Source organism: Eubalaena glacialis, chromosome 8, assembly GCF_028564815.1.
Source record: "Eubalaena glacialis isolate mEubGla1 chromosome 8, mEubGla1.1.hap2.+ XY, whole genome shotgun sequence".
Taxonomy (NCBI): domain Eukaryota; kingdom Metazoa; phylum Chordata; class Mammalia; order Artiodactyla; family Balaenidae; genus Eubalaena; species Eubalaena glacialis.
Window position 1 is genome coordinate 126,933,587 of NC_083723.1, and position 24,522 is coordinate 126,958,108.

General features: G+C 40.5%; 1 protein-coding gene across 5 annotated transcripts in view; it reads left to right on the top strand.

Moving 5' to 3' along the window:
• The first annotated feature begins 2,183 nt into the window (after window positions 1–2,183).
• Window positions 2,184–24,522, top strand: part of RBM33 (RNA binding motif protein 33) — a 116,951-nt gene continuing 94,612 nt past the window's right edge. For 3 of the 5 annotated variants that reach the window (XM_061198986.1, XM_061198987.1, XM_061198988.1), the window contains exons 1-3: window positions 2,185–2,728; window positions 16,944–17,022; window positions 23,156–23,204. In XM_061198986.1, the coding sequence (XP_061054969.1) occupies window positions 2,686–2,728; window positions 16,944–17,022; window positions 23,156–23,204 (171 nt within the window). In that variant the 5' untranslated portion in view covers window positions 2,185–2,685. Of the gene's footprint in view, window positions 2,729–16,943; window positions 17,023–23,155; window positions 23,205–24,522 lie in introns of all 5 variants that reach the window. The other 2 variants (XM_061198990.1, XM_061198989.1) reach the window with 1 other exon arrangement.

Below are 24,522 nucleotides of genomic sequence, written 5' to 3' on the forward strand. Positions count from 1 at the left end.
TGATGGCCATTCTGACCGGTGTGAGATGATATCTCATTGTAGTTTTGATTTCCATTTCTCTAATGATTAATGATGTTGAGCATTCTTTCATGTGCTTGTTGGCAATCTGTATATCTTCTTTGGAGAAATGTCTATTTAGGTCTTCTGCCCATTTTTGGATTGGGTTGTTTGTTTGTTATTGAGCTGCATGAGCTGCTTGTAAATTTTGGAGATTAATCCTTTGTCAGTTGCTTCATTAGCAAATATTTTCTCCCATTCTGAGGGTTGTCTTTTGGTCTTGTTTATGGTTTGCTTTGCTGTGCAGAAGCTTTTAAGTTTCATTAGGTCCCATTTGTTTATTTTTGTTTTTATTTCCATTTCTCTAGGAGGTGGGTCAAAAAGGATCTTGCTGTGATTTATGTCATACAGTGTTCTGCCTATGTTTTCCTCTAAGAGTTTGATAGTGTCTGGCCTTACATTTAGGTCTTTAATCCATTTTGAGTTTATTTTTGTGTATGGTGTTAGGGAGTGTTCTAATTTCATACTTTTACATGTACCTGTCCAGTTTTCCTAGCACCACTTATTGAAGACGCTGTCTTTTCTCCACTGTATATGCTTGCCTCCTTTATCAAAGATAAGGTGACCATATGTGCGTGGGTTTATCTCTGGGCTTTTTATCCTGTTCCATTGATCTATGTTTCTGTTTTTGTGCCAGTACCATACTGTCTTGATTACTGTAGCTTTGTAGTATAGTCTGAAGTCAGGGACCCTGATTCCTCCAGCTCCATTTTTCGTTCTCAAGATTGCTTTGGCTATTCGGGGTCTTTTGTGTTCCCATACAAATTGTGAATTTTTTTGTTCTAGTTCTGTGAAAAATGCCAGTGGTAGTTTGATAGGGATTGCATTGAATCTGTAGATTGCTTTGGGTAGTAGAGTCATTTCCACAATGTTGATTCTTCCAATCCAAGAACATGGTATATAAGAAGCCTGAATTCTAACTCAGGTAAGATGGCTCTTTGGGACGCTAGTCCATCATCTTCTTGGTCCGCTGGCTTTCTGAATAAAGTCACTATTCCTTGTCCCAACACCTCATCTCTCAATTTATTGGCCTGTCCTGCAGTGAGCAGTACGAACTTGGACTCCGTAACACTTAGTATTTTCTACAAAGACTTTCTTCCTGCATATCACCTACAATCATCAAAATAAGGAAGTTAATTTTGCTATATAACTCCCATCTTATCTTCAGACTTCATCAATTTTTGCAACTTGTTCCAATAATATTCATTACAGTGAAATGATCCAGTTCAGAATCATGCATTGCATTCAGCTGTCATATCTTTTTTTTCTTCAGTCTGAAACAGTTCCTCAGTCTTTCCTTGACTTTCATAACTTTAACACTTTTGAAGACTAAAGGACAATTGTTTTGTAGTATGTCCCTCACTTTTTTCGTCCTTACTTCTTCAGGATTAGGTTCAGTTAGGTATCTGCGACAGGATTACCACATAAGTGATGCTGTTTCTTCCTATTGCATCCTTTCAGGTGGCACACAATTTTGATTTATCCCATTACCGAAAATGTTTACTATCATCAGTTTAGGTGGAGTTTTCTAGGCTCTTCCACCAGAAATTATTCTTTTCTACTAATACGCCAGCGCCCACGTGTACTGCTTGCAGATCTGGAATCATATGAAGTCACTGGACATCTCTGCGCCTTTGCTCAGCCTTCTCTTTCTACCTAAAACGACCCTTTTCTCTCCCCATAATCCCCACATTCGTTGTTTTGGAACCAACGTCTGCAGCTTGTGGGTACGTAAAGGCCTAATTACATTCACTCCCCCTCCCCCGCAAAGGCCAACAAGTCATAAGTCATCTTCGGACGCCTTATCCTGAGTAGCCCTCACTCTTCTCCGCATCACTGTCTGGCCCCCTTTCTGTCAGTCATTAGCATCTTGCTCTCCGCCTTCGTCGCTCCTCGAACGCAAACTCTTGCGCACTCGTTCCGCGCCGTCTGTCTCAGGGCCGCACCGGCTCAGCGCACCCACCTCTGCCCGCAGTCCGCAGTGCGCATGCCCGGCACCTCCCGGCCCGCCCCAGGCGCGCTCGCTCCCCGCGTCGGTCCACCGCTCAGTTACTCCGCCCCCACCCCGCCCCGCACAGTCCGAACACAGAAACCAGGCTCAGGTCCCATTGCGGGGCGCGGGTCCGCCCCCTCCCACTTCCAGCGAGACTTTCGCCGGCCGTAAAGCGCGGCGCCAACTGCTGCAAAGCGCCTTGCGACAGAGCCCGGGGCTGAACTACAGCCGGCAGCCGTCCCCACGTTAAACATTAGGCTATCCGGAGCCGAGGAAGGTGGCCGCTGGCGTGTTTGACTTCCGCGCTCGGCCTGCGTCCCCCGGAGGTGGCTCGGAGCCGCCGCGGCCAGGAGGGGAGGGCCCGCGCCGGCGCCTCCCGGCCGCCATCATCCCGGCGTGCACCGCGGCGGCGGGCCGAGCCGGCCGCCATGTTGCGATAGTTTGTTGTTTTCGTCCTGAGGAGGAGCAGGCCGGAGGGCCAGATACCCGTCGGCTGCGCAGCTCTCCGCCCCCAGGCCCGGCCTGCTGCCCCCCGCGTCTCGTCCCCCGCCGCGCGTCTCCGGGCCCCGGCTGGCCCGGCAGCCCCCCCAGCTGGCTTGGTGGGGCGAGGCTGAAGGCCGGGCCCAGCGAGCACTATGGCGGCCGCCCTGGGTGCGGGCGGAGGAACCGGCGCTGGAGGTAAGTGAGCGGCCCCGCGAGGGAGGCGGCGGCGGGGGGCAGCGGGCCGCTCCCGGCCGTCGTTGTGCCTTAGTGTCCCTGCCTTCGCGGCGGTGGGGCGTCAGGCTCACCTGAGGCGGCGGGCGGCCTGCGCGGGGGGGACAGCGCCCGCCCCCGGACCCTTTGGGGGAGGGTCGCGGCCCAGGGGGGGGTTGTCCTGTCGGGCTCGGGGTGGTTGGCAGCCCCGCACTAGACCCGGCTAAGACTCACCTACGTGAGGGGATGTGTTTGTGCGGCGTTTCAGAGAGCAAGGAGTCTGAAAAAATAACCTCCCCGGGCTGGTCTCATTTTCCATGACCTGCTTAGTGGTCTGATACCGACCCATTAGGGCTTCGTGATCAGCATCTTACAGGGATGGAAACGGGGCCGAAAAGGGTCAGGTACTGATGCAGTTCCTCTGGGTAGTTTCTCTTGTTTTCCGAACGTAAATGAGTTTGATAGGGGACCGAACTCAAAACAGATTTCAGGTCAAGTCACTTTCTGGTTGAAATCACATTTTGTTGATTGAGGTTTTTTTTTTTTTAACGTGAGAAAAACACTTGAAAGTGACTTTTACGATTGTTCGAAAACTTTGATAAAGGAGTCCCTTAACTGGTAAAGTATGAACAACAGCAGTGTTTGGGCTTAGTTCTCATTATTGAAACGTCAAACCATCCTACTGCGTGTTCTTTAGGAATGCCTATTTATGAGTACATTGCAATAATCCTGTCTAGGTCTAAGTATTTTGGTCTAAGTATTGAAGCGCTCATATGGCGCAATGGAAAAACCCACAGAGACTAAATGCAAGAAATGTCACTTCTGGCAGTATGATTTGGTGTATGCCATTTTTCTGTCACGTGATTTTTTTTTCCTGAGGCTTTCTAGTTAAATTTTGAAGATAATTGGTTTACCTTCCTTACTTGGTTACTTTCTGGGGTTCAAAATCATGGTTCTGTATCATTTTCAAAGTGTAGTCTGGGAACTCCTGGGTCAGAACTGTTTCCGTTAATAGTACTAGTGTCACTTGCATGTTTCGCTCTTTCACTAGAGCATAGTGGAGTTTTCCAAAGGCTGCGTGCCACGTGAAGGCATCGTTGTACAGGTGGCCAATGGAATGTGTGCTTGCATACTCATTTTTAATTTCGAAAATAGCAAATGTCAGTGAATGTAATTCACATAAACAAAAGCTTTTTGGTGTCCTTAATAAATTTGAGGCCAGAAAGTTTTTGAGAATGGCTATTTTAGAGGATTAAGTAGGTTTTGTCCTTGATGATTTGGAGTTTTTCCTTCCATTTTGTCACAGGTGCCTGGTTTCCCATTGCTCTTAGACTAAAGCCAAACTCCTTACCAAGATTTGTGAGTTCTGCATGACTCGGTCCCCCAGCCTCCCCAAGCTCTTGGGTCAGCTTGCTTCCCTCTAGGAGGACTGCTCCTGCCCTCCCTCTGGCTCCTCATCCCCCAGGTCTCAGGCTCCTCGGGAGGCCTTCCTGGAGCATTCTTCTTTCTGTCTCAAATATGTCCATCTCTTGCTTGTGTGCCTCCCTCACCTAAATTCTGTGGCACCCTTCTTTCTTCAGAGCATTTATCCGAGTTTGTGATTTTATTTGGTTATTTATTTACTTTTTTAAAATCTCTCTTCCCCAGTAGCCTGTAAGCCCCTTGAGGACAGGGGTGCTGCCTGTTTTGCCTGCCGTGTATTCCAAGTTCCCGGCATGCAGTGTACGTTCAACAAGTATTTGACAAAGTAATGATTAAAGAATAAAATATTTTGTTTATGAATCCCTTTGTACCCTTTTCTGTGCATATGTAAGTTGCACATTTACAGCTGTGTGGCTTTTTATGGTATGAATGGAATCACGTAGTGCGCCCCAGTTTGTTCACTTAGTAGTAGGTCTTGGCGATCTCTCTTGTGTTAGTAGGTGAGAGTTACGTGGATCCACCGTTTATTGATTAACCATTTTTGTATTGATGGGCATTTCAGTTATATGTCCTTTTCCACTGCTGTGGAAAATTCTGCACTAAACGTCTGCAGACACATCTTGGTGTGCTTAAGCAAATATTTCTGGAGGATTGATAACTCTAGAAGTGGAAGTACGGTGTTGTAGGCTACATATATTAAAAACTTTTTTTGTGTGTGTGTTTTTTTGTTTTTAAGCCTTGCACGTGGGATCTTAGTTCCCCGATCAGGGATTGAACCGATCAGGGATTGAACCCGGGGCCACACCAGTGAAGGCCCGGAATCCTAACCACTAGGCCACCAGGGAACTACCCGTCCCACCCAAGTTTTTTTTAATTGAAGTGTAGTTGATTTACAAAGTTGTGTTAGTTTCAAGTGTACAGCAGAGTGATTCATTTATATATGTTTACACATATATATATTTTCTTTTTCAGATTTTTTTTGTCACTTGTGTTCATAAATTTTTTTCGTAATGGTGTCTCCATGCCAAGAGTTCCTCTGTGTTTTTAATACTTTATGCTTCTGTGCTTTTTTATGTTTAGCTTTTATTGCATATGGAATTTTATTTTGGGTGTGGTGTGAATTTGGGGCTTCTAACAGTTCTAATATGATTTATTGAATTCTCTATTTTTTCCAACTTTATAACATTAAATTCTCATTCATAGTTTTAAAAAATTACTGCTCCATGGTGTGTATCTATATATATTATAGCATGTCTTTCAGTAATTTCGATTAGCTCTGCGTTTAAAAAAAATAAACTTCAGAATCATCACATTCTATAAAGAATGCTGCTGAAATTCTTACTGGGATTGCATTGAGTTTATTAATATAACTTTGGGATGATGGATACTTTTACAACATGGGTTCTTTCATTCAGCAGCAAGAATGTCTCGCTGTCAAGCTCTTTTTTGCCCGTCAGTCATCTACCACATTTCTGAGTACCTGCTCTGTGCTGGGCACTGATCTAAGAGGTTGGGATACATAAATATTGGAATAGAAGAGATTGCAGATACGAAGAAAATTTTACTTAAGGTAAGTTCCATAGGAGAAGGGATCTCTGTCTTCTATGGAACGTACCTTAGTAAAGTTTTCTTTATATAGTTTTCTTACATTTCTTGTTAGTTTTATTCCTAGATATTTTGTATTTGTTGTTTTTGTGGATGGTATAGTTTTTCATCCTATTATATTCTGAAATTTGTTGCTGATCTACTATAGAAAAACTTTTTTTTGGTTATTGTGTATAACTGGCTTATTGGAATCTTGTTTTAAGAGTTTGGTGCTTTAGATTTTCTAGTCAGAATGTCATATCTGTAGTCTCTTCTATTTCAGTATTTATGTCTCATTTCTTGTACTTCTCGTTCTAGAACCATTCCTTGTCAAGTCCTCCAATATAATGTTGGGTAATAGGGGTGATGACAGGCATCTTTGTCTTGTCATCTTGTTATGAGTTTAATGAGTGTCCTTTTAATGTTTTACCAGTGAGCATGGTGTTTGCTGTAGTTTTCTGGTAGTTACTGTTTGTTTAGCTAAGAAAGTTTATTTTTTGAGTTGGGGTTTTAATTTTATCAAAGCCTTTTCTGCATCATTGAGGTGATCATGAGGCCCCTTCTTTAATATCTTACTGTGATGTGTTGATAGATTTCCAGTGCTGAATCAATCATGCAATCTTGGGTTCAAAACCTTCTGGTTCTGTAGGTCCTTTTCAGTGTTTTGTTGCTTTTCATTTTAGGATTTATCTGTGATCATTAGAGAGATAGGCTTATAGTTTTCTTCCTTTGTATTTGTGTGTGCACATGGTGCTATCCTGTTTTTTTTTAAGATAGGCTGACTTCCTAGAATGAGTTGTGAGCTTTTCTGGACATTGTAAAAATCTCTTTATTAAATGTCAGAAGAGCTCTTGTCTGCAAAGCTATTTGGATCTGTTGCCTGTTTATTTTTCGGTTTCTTCTGATATTATTGGTCTATTTAGCTTTTTTAAATCCATGGGTCAATTTTGATAAATTTTTCTGGGAAAATTATTCTTTATGTTTATATTTTCTAATGAACAAATATAAAGACTTCAGTTTCCTAAGAGTGGGTGTGTTGAAGGTAGGTAAATTTTTGAGACCCATGCATGTCCGAATAAATTCTTACTTTATTTTCATATTTGATTGATGATTTGGTAGGGTCTCGAACTCTAGATTTGACTTAGATTCATTTTCCTTAGATTTTTGGTGGTACTGCTGTGTTGTTCTCTGGCTTCCAGTTCTGCTCTTGAGAAGTCTGATGACATTCTGATTCCCTATCATTTGTATGTGACCTTTTTTTTCTTCCTGGAAGGTTTTAACAGCTCCTCTTTATTGTTATAACATTCATTAGCATAGGTCTTTTTCTGTTTCTTGTGCTGCATTTGGTGGATACCTTAGTCTGGAAATATGCATCCTTCAGTTCTGGGAAATTTTCTTACAGTACTGTTTTTCTCCTTTCATTTCCTCTGTTCTCACTTTCTGAAATTCTTATTATTGGATTTTGATGCTTCATTTATATACAAAAGATAAGCATGATGAGGCAGTTCATTAGGATTCTTTTGGAAGGATAGATACTTTGGTAGTTCACAGAGTCAGATAAAGGAGTTGGACAACTAAGACTGCAGAACAACAGAAGTCAGGGTGGTGTGGGCCTTGGGCAGGCTTGTAGCTGCTGATGGGGCTTGCTCCAGCTGGGCTCTGTGGCTGCCACTTTCTCTTCAGTTACTTTTCTTATAGACACAGGCATTTTGTTCCTGTTTGGCCAGGTGCTGTTCATCTTTAGCTGATTTAGCTACAGCAAAATGTGGGTCCACTGTTCTAGATCTTTTGATATTTTTATGTTTTTTGAAAGAAGCTGTAACTCTGGTACTTATATATAATTATATTTTTAAAATGTTGACAACCAAGTTGATTAAAAAAGACAACATAATTCAAAGAGAGTGTGTGTCTTCTAGGCCACCAGATTGCAACGTGTGCTTTAGAGTGATTCTGCCTTCATGATTTTGTAGGTTCCATGAATTAGCGATCTTCCTACCTAAACATTGATGGAAGTTATGGTTACCCTTTAATATTTTTACATAGGAAATCAGAGGGTTTGTTACTGCAGTTGCTTCCTGAATAAATTCAAGAGTGTTGTACTTCGTATTTGGTAGACCAGAGTTTAAATCTGATTTTGCTCTTTACTAACTTTGATGAGTCTTACTTTTCACATCTGTAGAAGGAGAATTTGGGGTTGGATTAAATGAGAAGACAAATATAAAAATGCTAGCTTGCTGAAGTAAAATGAAGCCTCTCTTCAGCTCTTCAGTAGTGCTAGGCTTATTTGAGCTTTATCAGTCTTGTTTTAGTTAGGACAGAGGCCATGCTTTGCCTTCCAAGTGTGAAGGGTTTTAACACAGGATTTAGAGGCTTGTACAATCCTTGGAAAGGCTGGGGGTGTGATGGTCAGGAAAACTTAGTCTGGTTATCTGATACTGATGGTCGAGAGCTTGCTCGGAAGCCGTTGTAACTGAAGACTATTGCGGAAGCTCCAGTGGACTGTCTCAAGTCTGCAGCACTGGAGGTTTTGACTTCTGATGGTATTGAGTCTCAAGAAGCCCCCACTGACCGTCACAGCTCCTGCAAGCCCGGATGCCACACATGGTTTTCAGGAGCACATTCTGACCTCTGAGAACCTCATACTGCAGTGTGTGTGTCCGTCCGTCATCTGTCCTGCCTCTGCCTCATCAGAGTAACTGATGATAATTGTGACTCAGCTCCTGTGACTGCCTTACCTTGCATACTCTAACTCAAAACCACACAGGGAAGGAGGCTCTGGGAAGTCTATTCCTCCCATTCTCTGCACCATTGCGTAGAGTGGAGGGGACCACAGTCTCAGCAGAGCTGTTACTTCTGTCTGTGGAAGGAAAGACAGATGGGTGGAAGGACTTTCTCCCTTTCTTTGACATTTCTTCCTGTACACTTCACCAATTTAGCAACTAATCTTTAGCAATTGAGAAGGTTTCCCTTTTTAAAAAGAAGGTGTGGATTCTTGGGAAAAGAAATGGGGTGTCATTTCCTCTAGATTCTAAGTCATGATGGGAACATTCAGTTGGCTGAGCTCAGACTACTTGTCCTCTCCCAGCCTGCCCGGGCCAGCAGAGAACTCAAGGGCCTAGCTTTTATGGCTTCTGTAATTGGGAGGCAGAGCCCTGCCCTGTCTTCCTTCAGGACTCATACTGTGATTAATTTCCAACACAGGAAGAGGAAATTCAGTTGTAAGACCCGCAAACAAATTGTCAGTGTGCACTGCACTTCATAAGCGAAATACAAAGTTCACTTTAGGGAAACCTCTCCAGGGTCCCATGAAAGTAAGAGAGTTTTAGAACAAGACTACAAATAGTTTTTCAAGTACATGATGTAGGGGTGCTTTCTGAAAATTTTGCTTGGTTACTCAAAATTTGATAGTTATACTGTAGGGCGAAGATGCTCACTTTGAATGTTCTTAAATATTAGTCCAATTCCTTTCTCTAGTTGCTGTTTAAATAAAGGGTCTGGATTTCCTCACTTATAAAATATGGAATTTTGACTCTGTTAGTGATTCAGAATATGAGCATGTATACATGAGAATGGTGTTGAGGCGAAAGAAAGAAGGTTAGAACCTTTGGACTAGAGCAAAGATTGGCAAACTTCGTAAAGGGCCAAATGGTAAATATTTTAGGCTCTGCAGATCACAGGGCTTCTCTTGCAATCTTCTGCTGTGCCTTGTAGCTTGAAAGACCTATAGAGAATATGTAACTGAATTAGCATACAGTGTTCCAATAAAAGCTTATTTCCATACGTCAGGCAGTAGCCAAATTTGGACAAAAAGAGGTGGCAGACCCTACGTGGCCTGTGGACTGTAGTTTGCTGACCCTTGGACTAGACAGTTGCTAGAACCCTGTTCCAAGCTAATAGTCTATAAAATTTCTAATCTGAGCTCCAGGTTCCTGGAGAGGGTGAGGAAATAAGAATGATAAGCAAAAGAGTTGTGTTCCTTAGAGATACCTAATTGCTGTGTAATTGAAGATTGTAAAAATTCCAGTAGCTGTTTTTAAGTCTTGCTGATGAGGAAAGTTGATTCCCTTAATAACATAGCACGTCTGGTATAATGTTTAGCCTTAGAAGGAGAGTTTCTAGGTAAAGGCATTGACCACTCTTGTCCTGCTGAGTTAATCTTCCCCTTGGTCTTCAGGGATGTGCTCTTTTTCCTTTAAAACTCTGGATTTGTGTGGACGTGTTTTGTTCTCTTGGTTCTGCTCAGTATGACAGATATAAACTAGAACTTTAAAAAAAAAGGATTTGTTTATATTCTAAAGGAGAACAGAAGGGAAGTGATGCAGAAAATGTAAGAAGAATAAAAATAGGCATACAGAGTTCTTGTCTTAGTTTGTTTCTTAGGATTTTGAGTTAGAGTTCTTTTCATATCCATTTTTACATTCCATATTCCAGGTGGAAAGAAAGTATGTTTTTGTTTTCTGCTTTTTATCAGGTGTGGTTTTTCCTTTGCTTAATGTGGTTTTGTCCAAGCACAAGGTTACCCACATTTACAACCTTTCGTGTCTCCTTTTGGGAATTCTAGTTATTTTCCACTTCCTTTAGGTATTTAGTTTCTCTTGGCAGTGTTTCATAGTTCTTAATTAACAGGTCTTTCACAGATTTTATTATGGTTATCCCTAGTATGTATTTCATATTTTTATGCTAGTGCAAAGATTTGTTTTTAAATTTCCAACTGCTCATGCCTTGTATGTGGAAAAACTATTGATTTTTTTAATATTGTTCTTATATTCTGCGACCTTATTTCATTCACTGAATAGTTTCAGTACCTTTTTTTCATAGATTCCATATGATTTTCTACATAGTTGATCATGTTTGCTGTGAATAATGACAGTTTTACTTCTTCCTTTTCTATCTGAATTCCTTTTATTTCTTTTTCTTGTCTGGTTGCACTAGGTAGAACTTCCATTACAGTGCCGAATTGCAGTGTAATGGAAGCCACAATCCTAGTCTTGTTCCTGATTCCAGATGAAAGCACCGAGTCTTTGCCTTTACCTGTGATCTTTGTTATAGGTTTTTCTTACAGATGCCCTTTGATCAGATTAGGGAAATACTATTCTATACTTAAATTTGATGAGAGTTTGTATAAGTAATGTGGATATTGGGTTTTGTAAAAAAAATAAATTTATGTATTTATTTTCAGCTGCTTTGGGTCTTGGTTGCTACACGCGGGCTTTCTCTGGTTGCGGTGAGCGGGGGCTACTCTTCATTGCGGTGTGCGGGCTTCTCATTGCGGTGGCTTCTCTTGTTGTAGAGTGCAGGCTCTAGGCGCTCGGGCTTCAGTAATTGTGGCACGTGGTCTCTAGAGCGCAGGCTCAGTAGTTGTGGCGCAGGGGCTTAGTTGCTCCGCGGCATGTGGGATCTTCCCGGACCAGGTCTTGAACCCGTGTCCCCTGCATTGGCAGATGGATTCTTAACCACTGTGCCACCAGGGAAGTCCTGGGTATTGGGTTTTGATTAATGCTTTTTCTGTTTATATTGAGATGATAATTTGGTTTTCTACTTTTAGTGTGTTATTATGACACATTACATTGATTTTTAAAAAGTATTGATTTTTGGATGTTAAACGAACCGTTCATTCCAGGCATAAACCCATGTGGTCATGATGTGTATTATCCTTTTAATGTATTATTGAGTCCTGTGTGCTAATTTTTTAAAAATAATTTTTGCATGTATGTTCATGAGGAATAATTGTCAAATTTATTTTTCTTTTAATATCTTTGTCTAGTTTTATAGTGGCCTCAGAATGAATTTGAAAGTGTTTTACTAGTGTTTCATGTATCTCTGCTGTAATCCTTTTTTTTAATGGACACAGTTTTCTCTTTTTTTTTTTTTTTTTTAAATGAAATGAGGTTAAGGATTTTTTTTTTTAAGACAATCAGATGTTTATTTATTTATTTATTTATTTATGGCTGTGTTGGGTCTTCGTTTCTGTGCGAGGGCTTTCTCTAGCTGTGGCAAGCGGGGGCCACTCTTCATCGCGGTGCGCGGGCCTCTCACCATCGCGGCCTCTCCCGCTGCGGAGCACAGGCTCCAGACGCGCAGGCTCAGCAATCGTGGCTCATGGGCCCAGTTGCTCCGCGGCACGTGGGATCTTCCCAGACCAGGGCTCGAACCCGTGTCCCCTGCATTGGCAGGCAGATTCCCAACCACTGCGCCACCAGGAAAGCCCAGTTTTCTCTTTTAAATACTTATTTTATTTTTTATTATTTGTTTATTTTTGCTGCATCGGGTCTTAGTTGTGGCATGAGGGCCTCTTTTTTTTTTAATAAATAAATTGATTGATTGATTGCTGTGTTGGGTCTTCGTTGCTGCGCGCAGGCTTTCTGTAGTTGCAGTGAGCGTGGGCTACTCTTCATTGCGGCCCACGGGCTTCTCATTGCGGTGGCTTCTCTTGGTGCAGAGCATGGGCTCTAGGTGCAGCGGCTTCAGTAGTTGTGGCATGCGGACTCAATAGTTGTGGCTCGTGGGCTCATTAGTTGTGGTGCGCAGGATTAGTTGCTCCGTGGAATGTGGGATCTTCCCGGACCAGGTCTTGAACCCATGTCCCCTGCATTGGCAGGCGGATTCTTAACCACCGTGCCACCAGGGAAGTCCACATGCGGGCTTCTTAGTTGCCACACTTGGACTTGTTAGTTGTGGCATGCGGACTCTTAGTTGTGGCATGCATGTGGGACCTGGTCCCCAGACCAGGGATGGAACCCGGGCCCCCTGCGTTGGGAGCGCGGAGTCTCACCCACTGGGCCGCCAGGGAAGTCCCTCTGCTCTAATCTTGATCATTTACTTCCTGTTGCTATGTTTTGGTTTAATTTCCTTTTCTTTCTCCAGTTCCTCAAGATTTAAATTAAGGTTGTTGATTTGAGATTTTTCTTCTTTGTTAGTGTAGACAATTATAGCCATAAATTTTTCTCCAAGTACTGCTTTTGCTGCATCCCATAAACTTGGGTATGTTGTATTTTTGTGTTTATTTTTCTCAAAGTACATTCTTATTTCCCTGTTTCTTATTTCTTCTTTGACCTGTTGGTTGATGAAGTGTATTGGTTAATTTCCATGTATTTGTGAATATTTCAGTTTTCCTTCTATTTATTTCTAGTTTTATTATACAGTTGACCCTTGAACAATGCAGGGGTTAACTGCAACACTCTATGCAGTTGAAAATCCATGCATAACTTTGCAGCCGGCTCTCCATATCCATGGTTCTGCATCTGTGGATTCAACCAATGACGGATTGTGTAGTACTGTAGTACATATTTATTGACAAAAAATACACACATAAGTGAAACCTGTGCAGTTCAATCCAGTGTTGTTCAAGGGTCAACCATTTTTTAGTCAGGTTTGTATGCTTTGTATGATTTTGACCTTTTGAAACTATTAATTAAGAATTGTCTTATGGCCTAACATATATCCCAGAGAATGTTCCGTGTACACCAGAGAAGAATGTATATTCTGCTGCTGAGTTGAGTGTCCTGTATTTATCTGTTAGGTCTAATATCCAGTATAATTTCATCTTTTTTAAAATACGATAGTACTGTACCATTTATTTTTAAAACGAGCTTTGCAAAGTCTTAAATTTCTATTTTACTTCCAAATACTCTCATCTTAACTTGATTATGTCTGCAGAGACCCTGTTTCTAAATAAGGTCACATTCATAGGTGGGGGAATGGGGAGGTAGGACTTAAACGTGTCATTTTGGGGCACACAGTTCAATCAACTACAGAGTCAGTTAGCAACAAATTTCTTCTGTTTTTGTTTAGCTGTGAATGTCTTTTTTTCACCTTTATTTTGATAGTTTTGCTGGATATAGAATTCTTTGAGCACTTGGTATATGCCTCTGACCTCCATTCTTTCTGATGAGAATTAGTTGTTAATCTTATCGCATTTGTAAGTGCTGAGTTGTTTTTCTCTTGCTGCTGCTGAGGTTTTCTCCTTGTCTCTGAAACATTTTGACTATGATGTGTGTATTTGTAGATCTCTGTGTTTAGTTTACTTTGAGTTTGTTGAACTTTTTGAATGTGTAGATTAATATTTACAAATAAATTTGAGAAGTTTTCAGCTATTATTTCTTCAGATATTTCCCCCTGCTTCAATTTCTCTTTTTCTCCTATTACACATATATTGGTGTGCTTAATGGTATCTCACGTTTCTCTGAAGCTATTATGTTCATTTTTCTTCATATTTTCTTTCTGTTCTTTGGATCGGATAATCTCTGTTGATCTGTTTTCGAGTTTACCAGTTCTTTCTTTTTTGCCAGTTCAAATCTGTTGTTGAGCCCCTCTAGTGAATTTTTCATTTTAGTTATTTTTCAATTATAGAATTTTTTTGGTTTCTTTTTTATAATTACTGTTTATTTATACTGTTTATTTGGTGCAACATTGTCATCATACCTTCCTTTAGTTCTTTAATCATGGTTTCATTTAGTTATTTGAGCATACTTATAATGGTCTATTTGTCTGTTAAAGCTGACATTCATGGTGTGTGGGATCTTAGTTCCCTGACCAGGGATCAGACCCGTGCCCCCTGCATTGGAAGTGCAGATTCTTGACCACTGGCCTGCCTGGGAAGTCCCTCACAGGCAGTTTCTGTTGCCTGCCTTTTTTCTGATGGGTTATGGGTTGTACTTTCCTGTTTCTTTGCATGTCTTGTAATTTCTTGTTGGAAATTGGACATTCTAGATAATATGTTGTGTCATGTCTGAGTGCTGGTCTCCCCACTTCTCCACCCCGGGCCTGTTTTTACTTGCTTGTTTACTTGTTTGGTGACCAGCTAGGTTTTAAGTGAAGTCTGTTCCCACCCGACACCCCACTCTGGGCAGTGTGAAGCTTCTGATATCACTCCTCAAGGGGGCCACAGCCTTGGGCATGCCCACAGTCACCCTGGGATGGTGGTGCTTTGGCTGGGCTCCTTCTGTCTTTTTCTCTGACCACACCTTCCACAGTGCCCTGGGCCATAATTTCCTTTACAGACTGCCCAGTCAAATTCAGGCTCCTTTGATTGGATAGTGTCTGAGGTCAGTGACTGAGATCTGTTATAAGTAAGTGAGGACACTGGCCCCTGTCTCCTCATTTCTCTCTGGTCCACTAGGCATCCTGCAGTTCAGTCCTTATCTCCAGTGACTCTTATCTTTCTAATAATCTCTCTCCAAAACCTTCACTGTTTGTGAGAGCACCTTTTGCTTAGGATTTTTTTTGTACTCTGTTCATAACGAAGTTAGTTTCTCTGAGAGAGTTTTGAAGCTCTGTTGTTACGAGGTTTGCTTTGCCCCTTGGGTTGCCTCTTAGCCCCAATTCTTGTGCTGTGGGTGGGGACAGTGATGCACTTGTCTCTTGGGTGACACCCTTGCTCTAGGAGCTGAGTGCCTGGGTGGCAGCAGGGTGGGGGGCGGGTGCTGGCAGTAGCCCTGGATCTGCTTGCTTACCTCTCGGTATGAAACCCCCAACTCGTGAGCTGGGGCAGGGGTGATCTGGGCGCCGGTGGCATCTGTACCACACTTGGGGCCTGGGTGAAAGAAGGGAACCCCCCCCTCCTGCTCACGCCCGGGAGTTAAACTCAGCGCCAGGCAGGTTGCGTAGGGGGAGGAATGCGGAGGTCTGTGTTCTTGGCTGCACTGGTCTAGAGTGGATGGAGTTGATGCCTCACTGAGCTGCGAGGGGGAGGAGTGAGTGGATTCTGGTTCAGAAACCACAGAATCCTGTAGCCGTTCTTACCAAATTTGAGTAGATTTCTTGGATGAGTGTTTTCCATTTAATGTATGCATTTAGAATCAATTCCAGAGACATTAAATAGTCATCTCATTAAAAATAATTTTCACCAGTTTCACAGAGAGTGGGTTGGTGGAGCTCCTCCTGATGTCATACTGGAAGCAGAATTCCCCAAGGATGCTAATTCTTTAATATCTCTCATTCTTCTTCTTCTTCTTTTTTTTAAAGCACCTATTCTGTTTGGTAGTGTATGGTAGGAATTGATGTATTACTTTGCTAGAACTTTATTGGTTAATTTCTAGCCCCAGGCTGGAAAAATTCCTGGGGTTTTATGTTTATATCATCTCGCTCCCCTAGGTAGACTCTCTGGGGAGACATATGCTGCTGCTTCTCCAGCCTCTTTGCTTGCATGTGTTCTCAGATGAAAAACTTAAATTCCAATTCTTTTATTTTCCTAATAATAAAAATAAATTTGAAAATGAGGTAGGAGATGTGGTGTATATGTGAAATGTACATTCAGTGTGGAAAAAAATGTAAAATATCTTAATCTTTTCTGTATCGAGTACATGTTATAATGATGTTTTTGATACACTAGGTTAAAATGTTGTCAACATTTAACCTGTTTAAATTTCGTCTTTATTTAAAAATTTTTTTAAGTTCTTTTTTTAAAAATTGAAGTATAGTTGATTTACAATATTCTGTTAGTCTCAGGTGTACAGCAAAGTGATTCAGGTATTTTTTTTTTTCAGGTTATATTCCATTATAGATTAGTATAAGGTGTTGAATATAATTCCCTGTGCTGTACAGTAAATCCTTTTTGCTTATCTATGGTAGTTTGTGTTTATTAATCCTGTACTCTTAATTTGTCCCTCCCTCCCTCCGTCGCTGTCCCCTTTGGTAATCATAAGTTTGTTTTCAATGTCTGGTTCTTTTTACTTTTTAAAATGTGAACACTAGTAAAATTTAAAATTATGTATGTAGCTTGTATTGTATTTCTATTGTTTGTTAATTTTCTACATTATCTCTACTGCCCTTAAATAGGGTGTTTTCCATGATTAATTTGGAAAAATGTAAAAATTTCAAAAAGTATTAGAAAAGTCTCTAATTTTTGCAAAGTCAGCAATTTCCCCCTTTATATAGTTGTAGTAAAAAATATGTACTCAAAAACCATTGTTTTATAAAGAAAACAGTTTTACTTAAATTTATGATTTAAAAAAAACTATTCTGTCAGTTTTCATGCCTAATAGTGTTTAGTAAGTTGATTTTCTTTAGGTAGATATGTGCTTTAAAATTTTTTAATTATTAAAAATGGCTAAAGCATTTATGATTGGTGTATATGAAATTTTAGTATTTTAAAATGTCGTGTCAGGAATCCTTAAATGAAACAAGTTGTTTCAGTATTTGAATGTGTGTCTGTTTTAATTTAGTAAGACTGACTTTCGTGGCCTCTCGCTCACAGATGATGACTTTGACCAGTTTGATAAGCCTGGTGCAGAGCGGTCCTGGCGGAGAAGAGCTGCAGACGAGGACTGGGACAGGTGCGGAAACCCCTTGTTATGTGCAGGGTCCATGCTGATTTATCTCCTGTCGCTAGGGCACAGTGAGATCTTTACTGAAAGCAGTGTGTTAGCTGCTGATGCTCTTTCCTGGGTAGGCTGGTCCTTACTGGGCGAAAGTAGGGCAGGGGTGAGCACTCCAGGTGGAAGGCTTTGTAGTGGGCTTCTACCCCAGGCCTGTGCTGTCTCAGGGCTGCCAGTGGAGCACTGGGGGGGTCTTATCTCTCTGTTTTTATACAGTGATGGTATTGACTGGTGGGCACCCAGAGCTATTGTTGGAGTAATTGTACGCCTACAACAACAATAGCAACAGAATTCTTCCACATCCTACATAATATTTGGCTAGACGTTAACATTTTTGCTATTTTAATTTGTGTAAAATGGTATCTCGTAGTTTAAATTTGTATTGCTCTGATAACTAGTGAAGATGGAAATCTCCCTTTAGGAATAGACACACACACACACACTCTATTAAAAATGTCGACAGTTATGATAGATGTCAGTTCCGTGTAGTGATTACTTCTGGGAAGGCGCTCTAGTAGGGGTTAGAGGGATGTGCACTGGAGAAGTGCACAGAGGCCTTCATTTGAGTTGGGGGAGTTCTCAAATGATGACTATTCGTTACATATTTCTTACCGTCTTAACTACTGTGTTGAAAATGTGAACGTTACCTTGGAGTTGCAGTCAGAAAGTTTGATAATGGAGGTCAATAGACCTGAATAAGGAACAACAATGATATACTGCTGTGAAAAGAATACCTGGTTGCCGTTTGAAAACTGTGATGTCCCAGAAGTTTTACTGAAAAATCTACATTAAAAACTATGTAATTCTTATAGTCTACATAAAGTTGATTACCCTCAATGACTCTTAAGGTAGTCCCTAAAAAAGTGAGAGCTTAGAGCAAAGTTTTCTATATAAGCAGTGGTCCTATTGGGAAGTACTGATAACTAGTTTTATTTAAAAGACTATGATGGGGAGCTGAGTAAAGTCTTGTGTATTTTCATAGTTTACTCATCATTTGGACTTTCTGTTCTGTTAGTCATCTGGTAGTATTTATGTCTGTTTTTCGTTTGGGTTGCTTGTCTTTTCCTTATTGATTTTAGGGATTCTTTATACTTTTTGAAATTTGTTTTTTGCGCTTAGAGATATCTCCTTCCAGTCTGTGGCATGTATTGTCTTAAACTTAATAGTCTTCAAGTAGATTTTTATAAATAATATCATTATAATCTTTTCCTGTATGTTTTTTGTTTATTTTTTTAAATTAAAATATGAAAAATGTATTTGGAAATCATTTTCAGACTTATGGGAAAGTTGCAAGAATAACCCAAAAATTCTTACAAGCCCTTCTCTCAGACTCACAGTTGCTTTTTGTCATATTCATGTTATTCTCTCCCTCTTTACACGCTCACATACACACACGTAGAACATTTTTCTTTCCTGTACCATTTGACAGTAGTTTGCAGTAGTTTGTATCATGCCATTTTCTTCTGAATCTACATTGGTTATCCAAGGTTTGTCAGTTGTCCCAGTAATGTGCTTTCTAGCCAAAAATGAGTTTCTTTTCCTCCTCTTTGTTTCTTCATCTGGAAGAATTCTGTCTTTAAAGACTTCTGTAAAGGCTTCTATAAAGCCTTTGTCTTTAATGACTTTTGACATTTTTGAAGAGGACACACTGTTTATCTTGTAGCAGCCCTCAAGTGTGGCTTTGCTAGTGTCTCCTCAAGCCTAGATTCAGGTTGTGCATTTGGTAAGGAGCACTCTTTGGTGACACCGTGGCCTTCCTGAGGGCACCTCTCCAGGAGACATGTGATGTCAGTCAAGCTGCTTTCTGCCTTTTGTCCTCAAGAAATTCTTCCCTACCCTGTATTCTGTATGTTCCTATGAAAGTTTTAAAGTGTTTTTTGGTCTCCGTCCCTCCCTCCCTCCCTCCTTCCTTTTCTTCCTTCGTTCCTTCCTTCCTCCTGAAATTGATTAAATTGATTGATTTTTTTTTTTTTAACTTATTGAGAATTTCAAGTGTATATGAGAATAGTACAGTGCAGGCAATATACCATCCTTCAGCTTCAACAGTGTCAGTAGGAAGCACTCTTGTTTTATCTGTGATCTCTGTAACCCTCCTCACATCACAGACATAATTTCATCTGAAAATATATCAGATTGTATCTTTCTAAAAAATAAAGGATTTATAAATATAGCCATAATAGTTATATCTAAAAAGAAGTTCCTTAATAGGAATGTCTTATTAATGTTCACATTTCCCTGATTGTCTCATGTATATACAAGTATATTATAAATACATACACATATAGTGTGGATACGTGTCTGTGTGTTCTTTTATAGTTTGACTTGGAGTCCAAATGAGATCCATATATCATAATTGATTGGTAGGTCTTTTAAGTATTGTTTCATCTGTAAGTTCTCTCCACAGTTTTTGTTAGTTTCCTGAAGTTTTTGTTGAAGAAACAAGGGGTTTATCTTGGAGAATTTCTACTTTTGGTGATTGCATCTCCTGGAGTGTTTTTAGTATGTTCCTTCATCTCTTGCATTTTCTGTAAATTCATAGTTAGATCTGGAGGTTGATCAGATTCAGGTTTGAATTTGGGTAGGAGTAGGGGCTCTGCAGTGTCTTAGTTGGTGGTATGTTCCTCCATCAGGAGCTTCACAATGTCTCATTAACTTTTTGTGGTTTTACCAGCCATTAGATGATTAAAGTGGTGATATTCTCATTCTGTCATTCCTTCTTTTTCTGTTAGTTGTGGTAATTCTGTAAACTACTTGGTTCTTCTGAGGTACAGAATAAGTGCTTGATTCTTTACTTTTATTTATCAGTTTTCAAAATAATGGGTCAGTTCCTTAGCATTCTCCAGAGGTGAGTTCTATTTTTGAATCATTTCAAATGCATAGATTTAAATACTGCATGTGTTTTTTTAATCCATTGTAGTTACTGTTCTTATTAATGTTTGAATTGTCCCAGTATTTGTTCAGTGGGAATTTATTTTGGTTGTCATGACATTAGTTGGTCTTCTACTATGATGGAATTGGGTTTTGTTTGCAGTGAGACAGGGCTCTAGTTTTTCTTGTTCTTTCCAGTGTGACTAGCATTTGTCCCAGTGTCCTCTCTTCACCTCTTCCATGTACTGGATGGTAGAGGAGAAGTTTGAAAGTTTAGGAGAAGAGTGAGTCAGAAAACGTATCAGTGTACATCCCGGTAGGAAAGAACATGTTGAGGAGGTCTCCACTGAAGGTCATTTGATGACGGGGACGTTGAGAGGGCTGGGCTAAAGAAGCAGCTGTGGCACTGGGGGAGCAGCAGCAGGCCCGCGGGGGAGGGGTGTCCGAGGGCCCAGCCAGGGCTGCGCTTGTGTGGGGGGTGGAACTGGAGCTGAGCAGGTGGGGGGGGGGGCATCTCTCCTCCCGCTTTGTGACATTCCGTTGGGACCTCCCATGGCCGAGCCCATCCAGAAGAAAGGCCGGGGGAACCGGAGAGCCTGTGGGAGCCGTTCCCGGAGACCCCCTCCAGGGCCTGGAGCCGGCAGGGACCAGACAAGGGTGGCCTGGAGTGGGGAGGCACAGAGACGATGAACTCACGTGCAGTCTTTGTTGTCACTTAGATTTCTCATTTTGAAAGGCTGCAGCCAGGTGACTGCCTGCAAAATACCTGTTTCCCGAAAAAGTCTTTTAGTATAATTCTGTTTGTTAGTAAAAATGTGCTTGCTCCCTAAGGGCTGGTTGTCTCTCATCTTTGATAAGAAATACCTGCCGAAGAGGTTGTTCTTCCTCCAGTAGTGTTTACTGGTGAAATCTTGTGGGAGCTCTGCCGTTGAATGCAGGAAGCCTCCTCATCCTTTTGGTACTCCTGTCACTTCCTAACAGTTACCGTATTGTCCACGAGCATTACTGCTCACCCCTTTGAAAGGACTCGATTTGGACCATTCAGTCCCATTCATTCATTGTTGTTTTTGGTGACCCTTGGTGTAATTTTGGTAGTGTTTCGTATTTTACAAGTTTCTTCCCTTTTGTGTACCTCTTTGTAAGGATCCAACTTTATGATAACAATAGAGAACTAACTACATTTAACTTTTGTGGGGTGTGTGCATAGTAGTTAGTATTTGGACTCTGGAGCCAGACTTCTCAACTCATCTACTGGTTTCTGACTTGGAGGCAGGGTGACCTTGGGCCAGTTCTTTAACATCTCGGCCTCTTTGTTTTCACGTTGAAAAAAATGGAGAATGATGTAGGTGTCTGGTTGCTGGGGTTGTGTTATGTCAACAAAAGAGCGAGTATGTGTGAAACGCGTGGAGTGATTCTTGGCATGTCGCACACTGAATGGGCGTTAGTGATTTCTTGAGCTATAATTTATGCATATTGTAGTCGCGTGCACTTAATCCTTCTGTCTCCCGTCTTGCTTTCTTATTTCATGCTATTATTGCCTTTGTTAGTCATGGAAACAACTGTTCTCCACCTCTGTACACTCCACTCATTTACAACTGGTAAAGTTTTCATTTATCTTCTTTTAAAAAATGCTTTTGTTTAGAAAAAACAGGTGGTAGTCCAAGACTGATTTCTTATTTCCATATATTTGTCAGCAACAAATACTTTCTAGATTTTTGCTTGTATGATTACCAGCGCCTGTTCATATTATGGTTTTAAGAGCTCTCCTCAGTTAGTTTCCCCTGGGCAAATGGTATTACCTTCCCTTTTCAGTTACTTAGAGGGATGCTCCAGAGGGGTGCTTGTCCTCAAAGGGATGCTTGTATTTTTGGGGGGTAATCTAGAATCACATTCTCGAATGTGGTTATTGTAAATATTGTGACTAGAAAGCATTTTTTCCTCATCCATGGAAAATGATTGTAACACTGAAGATACAAAAATTGTATCTGAAAGATGATTAGATGATTTGTGAATTGAAAATGTTGGAAGAAGTTATACATTAGTCTCTAGTAACCGTTTTACTTGTACAGGTCCATGAAAGATTTTTTTCCATGAGCTAAGTTCTCGTCCTGAATCTGTCTCTGCTGTGTGACCTTGGGCAAATCATTTAATCTTGTCCTTATTTTCTCTATCTATAAAATGATGGTATACGATTTATGTAGGGTAACGTAAGATAATGAAAGAGGTATTCAGTGCATGAATGAAATGACTTGTTGAGTTGTTTCTGGTTCTAAAAGGTAGTATATAGAATTTCTGTTGTAACTTCATATGTGCATTCCAGGATATTCTGGCATTCTGCACAGTAAACATGGGTTTTGGGTAAAATAGCACTCAAAACCTATAGAACTTATAGATATTTGTAACCAGAGCCCTTATTTAAAAAGTAGCAAATCATAACAAGAACATTGGTGCAGTTAAATCTCCATTGGCATTTGTACCTAGAATCATAGTCTAATTGCGTTTCCTCCTAGATGTTGGTCCTTAGTCATTTGCTTTTAAAAGACGTAATTTAGTGGTAGCCATCTTCATCAGTTAGAGGAACATACAGTGGGAAATGTCTTCAGGTTTTTCATCTGGTAAGGGTTTCTATTTTAATTATGAGAAAAACTCCTTCTGATTGCTTCAAAACATAAACATGCTGACAAAAAAATTGCAGACAGCTGACATGACTCCCATGTTATAAAGATAATTCTCTTAGTTATGATTTACTTGAATGTCCTTATCAGCATTGATTTTTCATTTTTAAACTTTTTCAGTTTTCGCAGTGTGAGTGTTAAATGGTCTTTCAATGATTTTGGTTTTTAATTTTCCTAGTTAATGACGTTGGGCATCTATCTTTTCCTATTTCATCGTAGGTAAGAGAAAGCATAGATATTGTATTATAGTTTCTTCTTTTGCTCATTAATGAAAAAGTCCAGAGAAATTAAGATCTCATATTGAGGTGAAAAAACTAAGATTAGAAGTCTAGTGAGAGCCGCTAGTTATAGCAAAGCTTCCCATACTTAAAGGACCAGATGTTCCCTATATATTTGAAAATATGTTTTCATTATTAATAAAGGAAAATGTAGCAAACTTAATGTGAAAGTACCCAAACCCTAAAGTCCTGGATAAATTTCCCAGTGGTCTACAAACTTCGCAGTGTGTAATAGGAATAATACATTGTCATGTCTCTTTTTTCCCACAGTGAACTTGAAGATGACTTACTTGGAGAAGATTTGCTCTCTGGCAAAAAGGTAAGAAATACAGATCCTCCTGAAATTAAATGATAGTTATTTAATTGCATTTAAAATATAGGAGTACATCTTATGCATGGGATGTGTTACTGGAAAGTTGGGTATAGATTAAAATTTTGTGAATCGAATTACTTTTTAAATGCACAAAGAGTTGAGTGTTTAATTTGTAAGTTCTTTGATAACTTAGAATTCAAGCCCTAAACCCTTTGAAGCAAGTACTCTAGCTCCTGCTACGCCAAGGCACTCTAGCAGGCACTGAATGTATGAAGGCGGCAGCAAAACTGCCACTTGCCCGAAGGAAGTGGCAGCTCCTTCCTTAACATTCAGTGGTTAGTATTTGCATACTGGAGCTGGGATTTACTTTTTGGGAATATTCAGAGATAAGCATAAAAATAAACATACTCAAATATGATACATATTCAGATAAATAAGAATAAAAGTCTAAAACCTGATGTAGGTTTTTCTAAACTCTTGATCAAGTAAAATCTTGGAAGCAGTTATCGTTGATGTGTATATCTATTTATATATCGTGTGTGTATATGTATATATGTAACTCTACATATATATATATATATATATATATATATATATGGTTTTTTTTTTTTTTTGGCTGCGTTGGGTCTTTGTTGCTGCACGTGGGCTTTCTCTAGTTGTGGCCAATGGGGGCTGCTCTTCGTTGCGGTGCGCGGGCTTCTCATTGTGGTGGCTTCTCTTGTTGTGGAGCATGGGCTCTAGGTGCGCGGGCTTCAGTAGTTGTGGCGTGTGGGCTTAGTTGCTCTGCAGCATGTGGGATCTTCCCGGACCAGGGCTCGAACCCGTGTCCCCTGCGCTGGCAGGTGGATTCTTAAGAACCGCACCACCAGGGAAGTCCCCTGCCAATATATTTTGAACAGTATGAAACATTAAAAATAAAAAGCCAAAAATTAAAGTGAAATACTGAATTTTTATTTCACTTATTAACAGTTTAAAGACACTTGTTATTATCACTAAATATCAAGATAGCTTTTCATGCTTAGTTTTTTTAAGCCTTCAGATTGTGATGGCTCCTTACTGTCAGCAGTTATTTTCAAGCTCATTATACTCTTAGGTGATTGGGTCACATCAGTTGTCTGATTTATCAGATCTGATTACATTTTCCTTTTCCTTTTATAATTTAGTTGATGAAGGTCCAGTACTAGAAGTACCAGCTTTGCCATTTTCCTGTAACTTACTATGTTGCATTAACATCTTCTCTAATACATGAATTTGCTGTAGCCGCTCTCTTTTCTGTTTTTTATTGCACCATAGGCCTGCAGGTGTCTTGGCTTTGGCCTCCCCC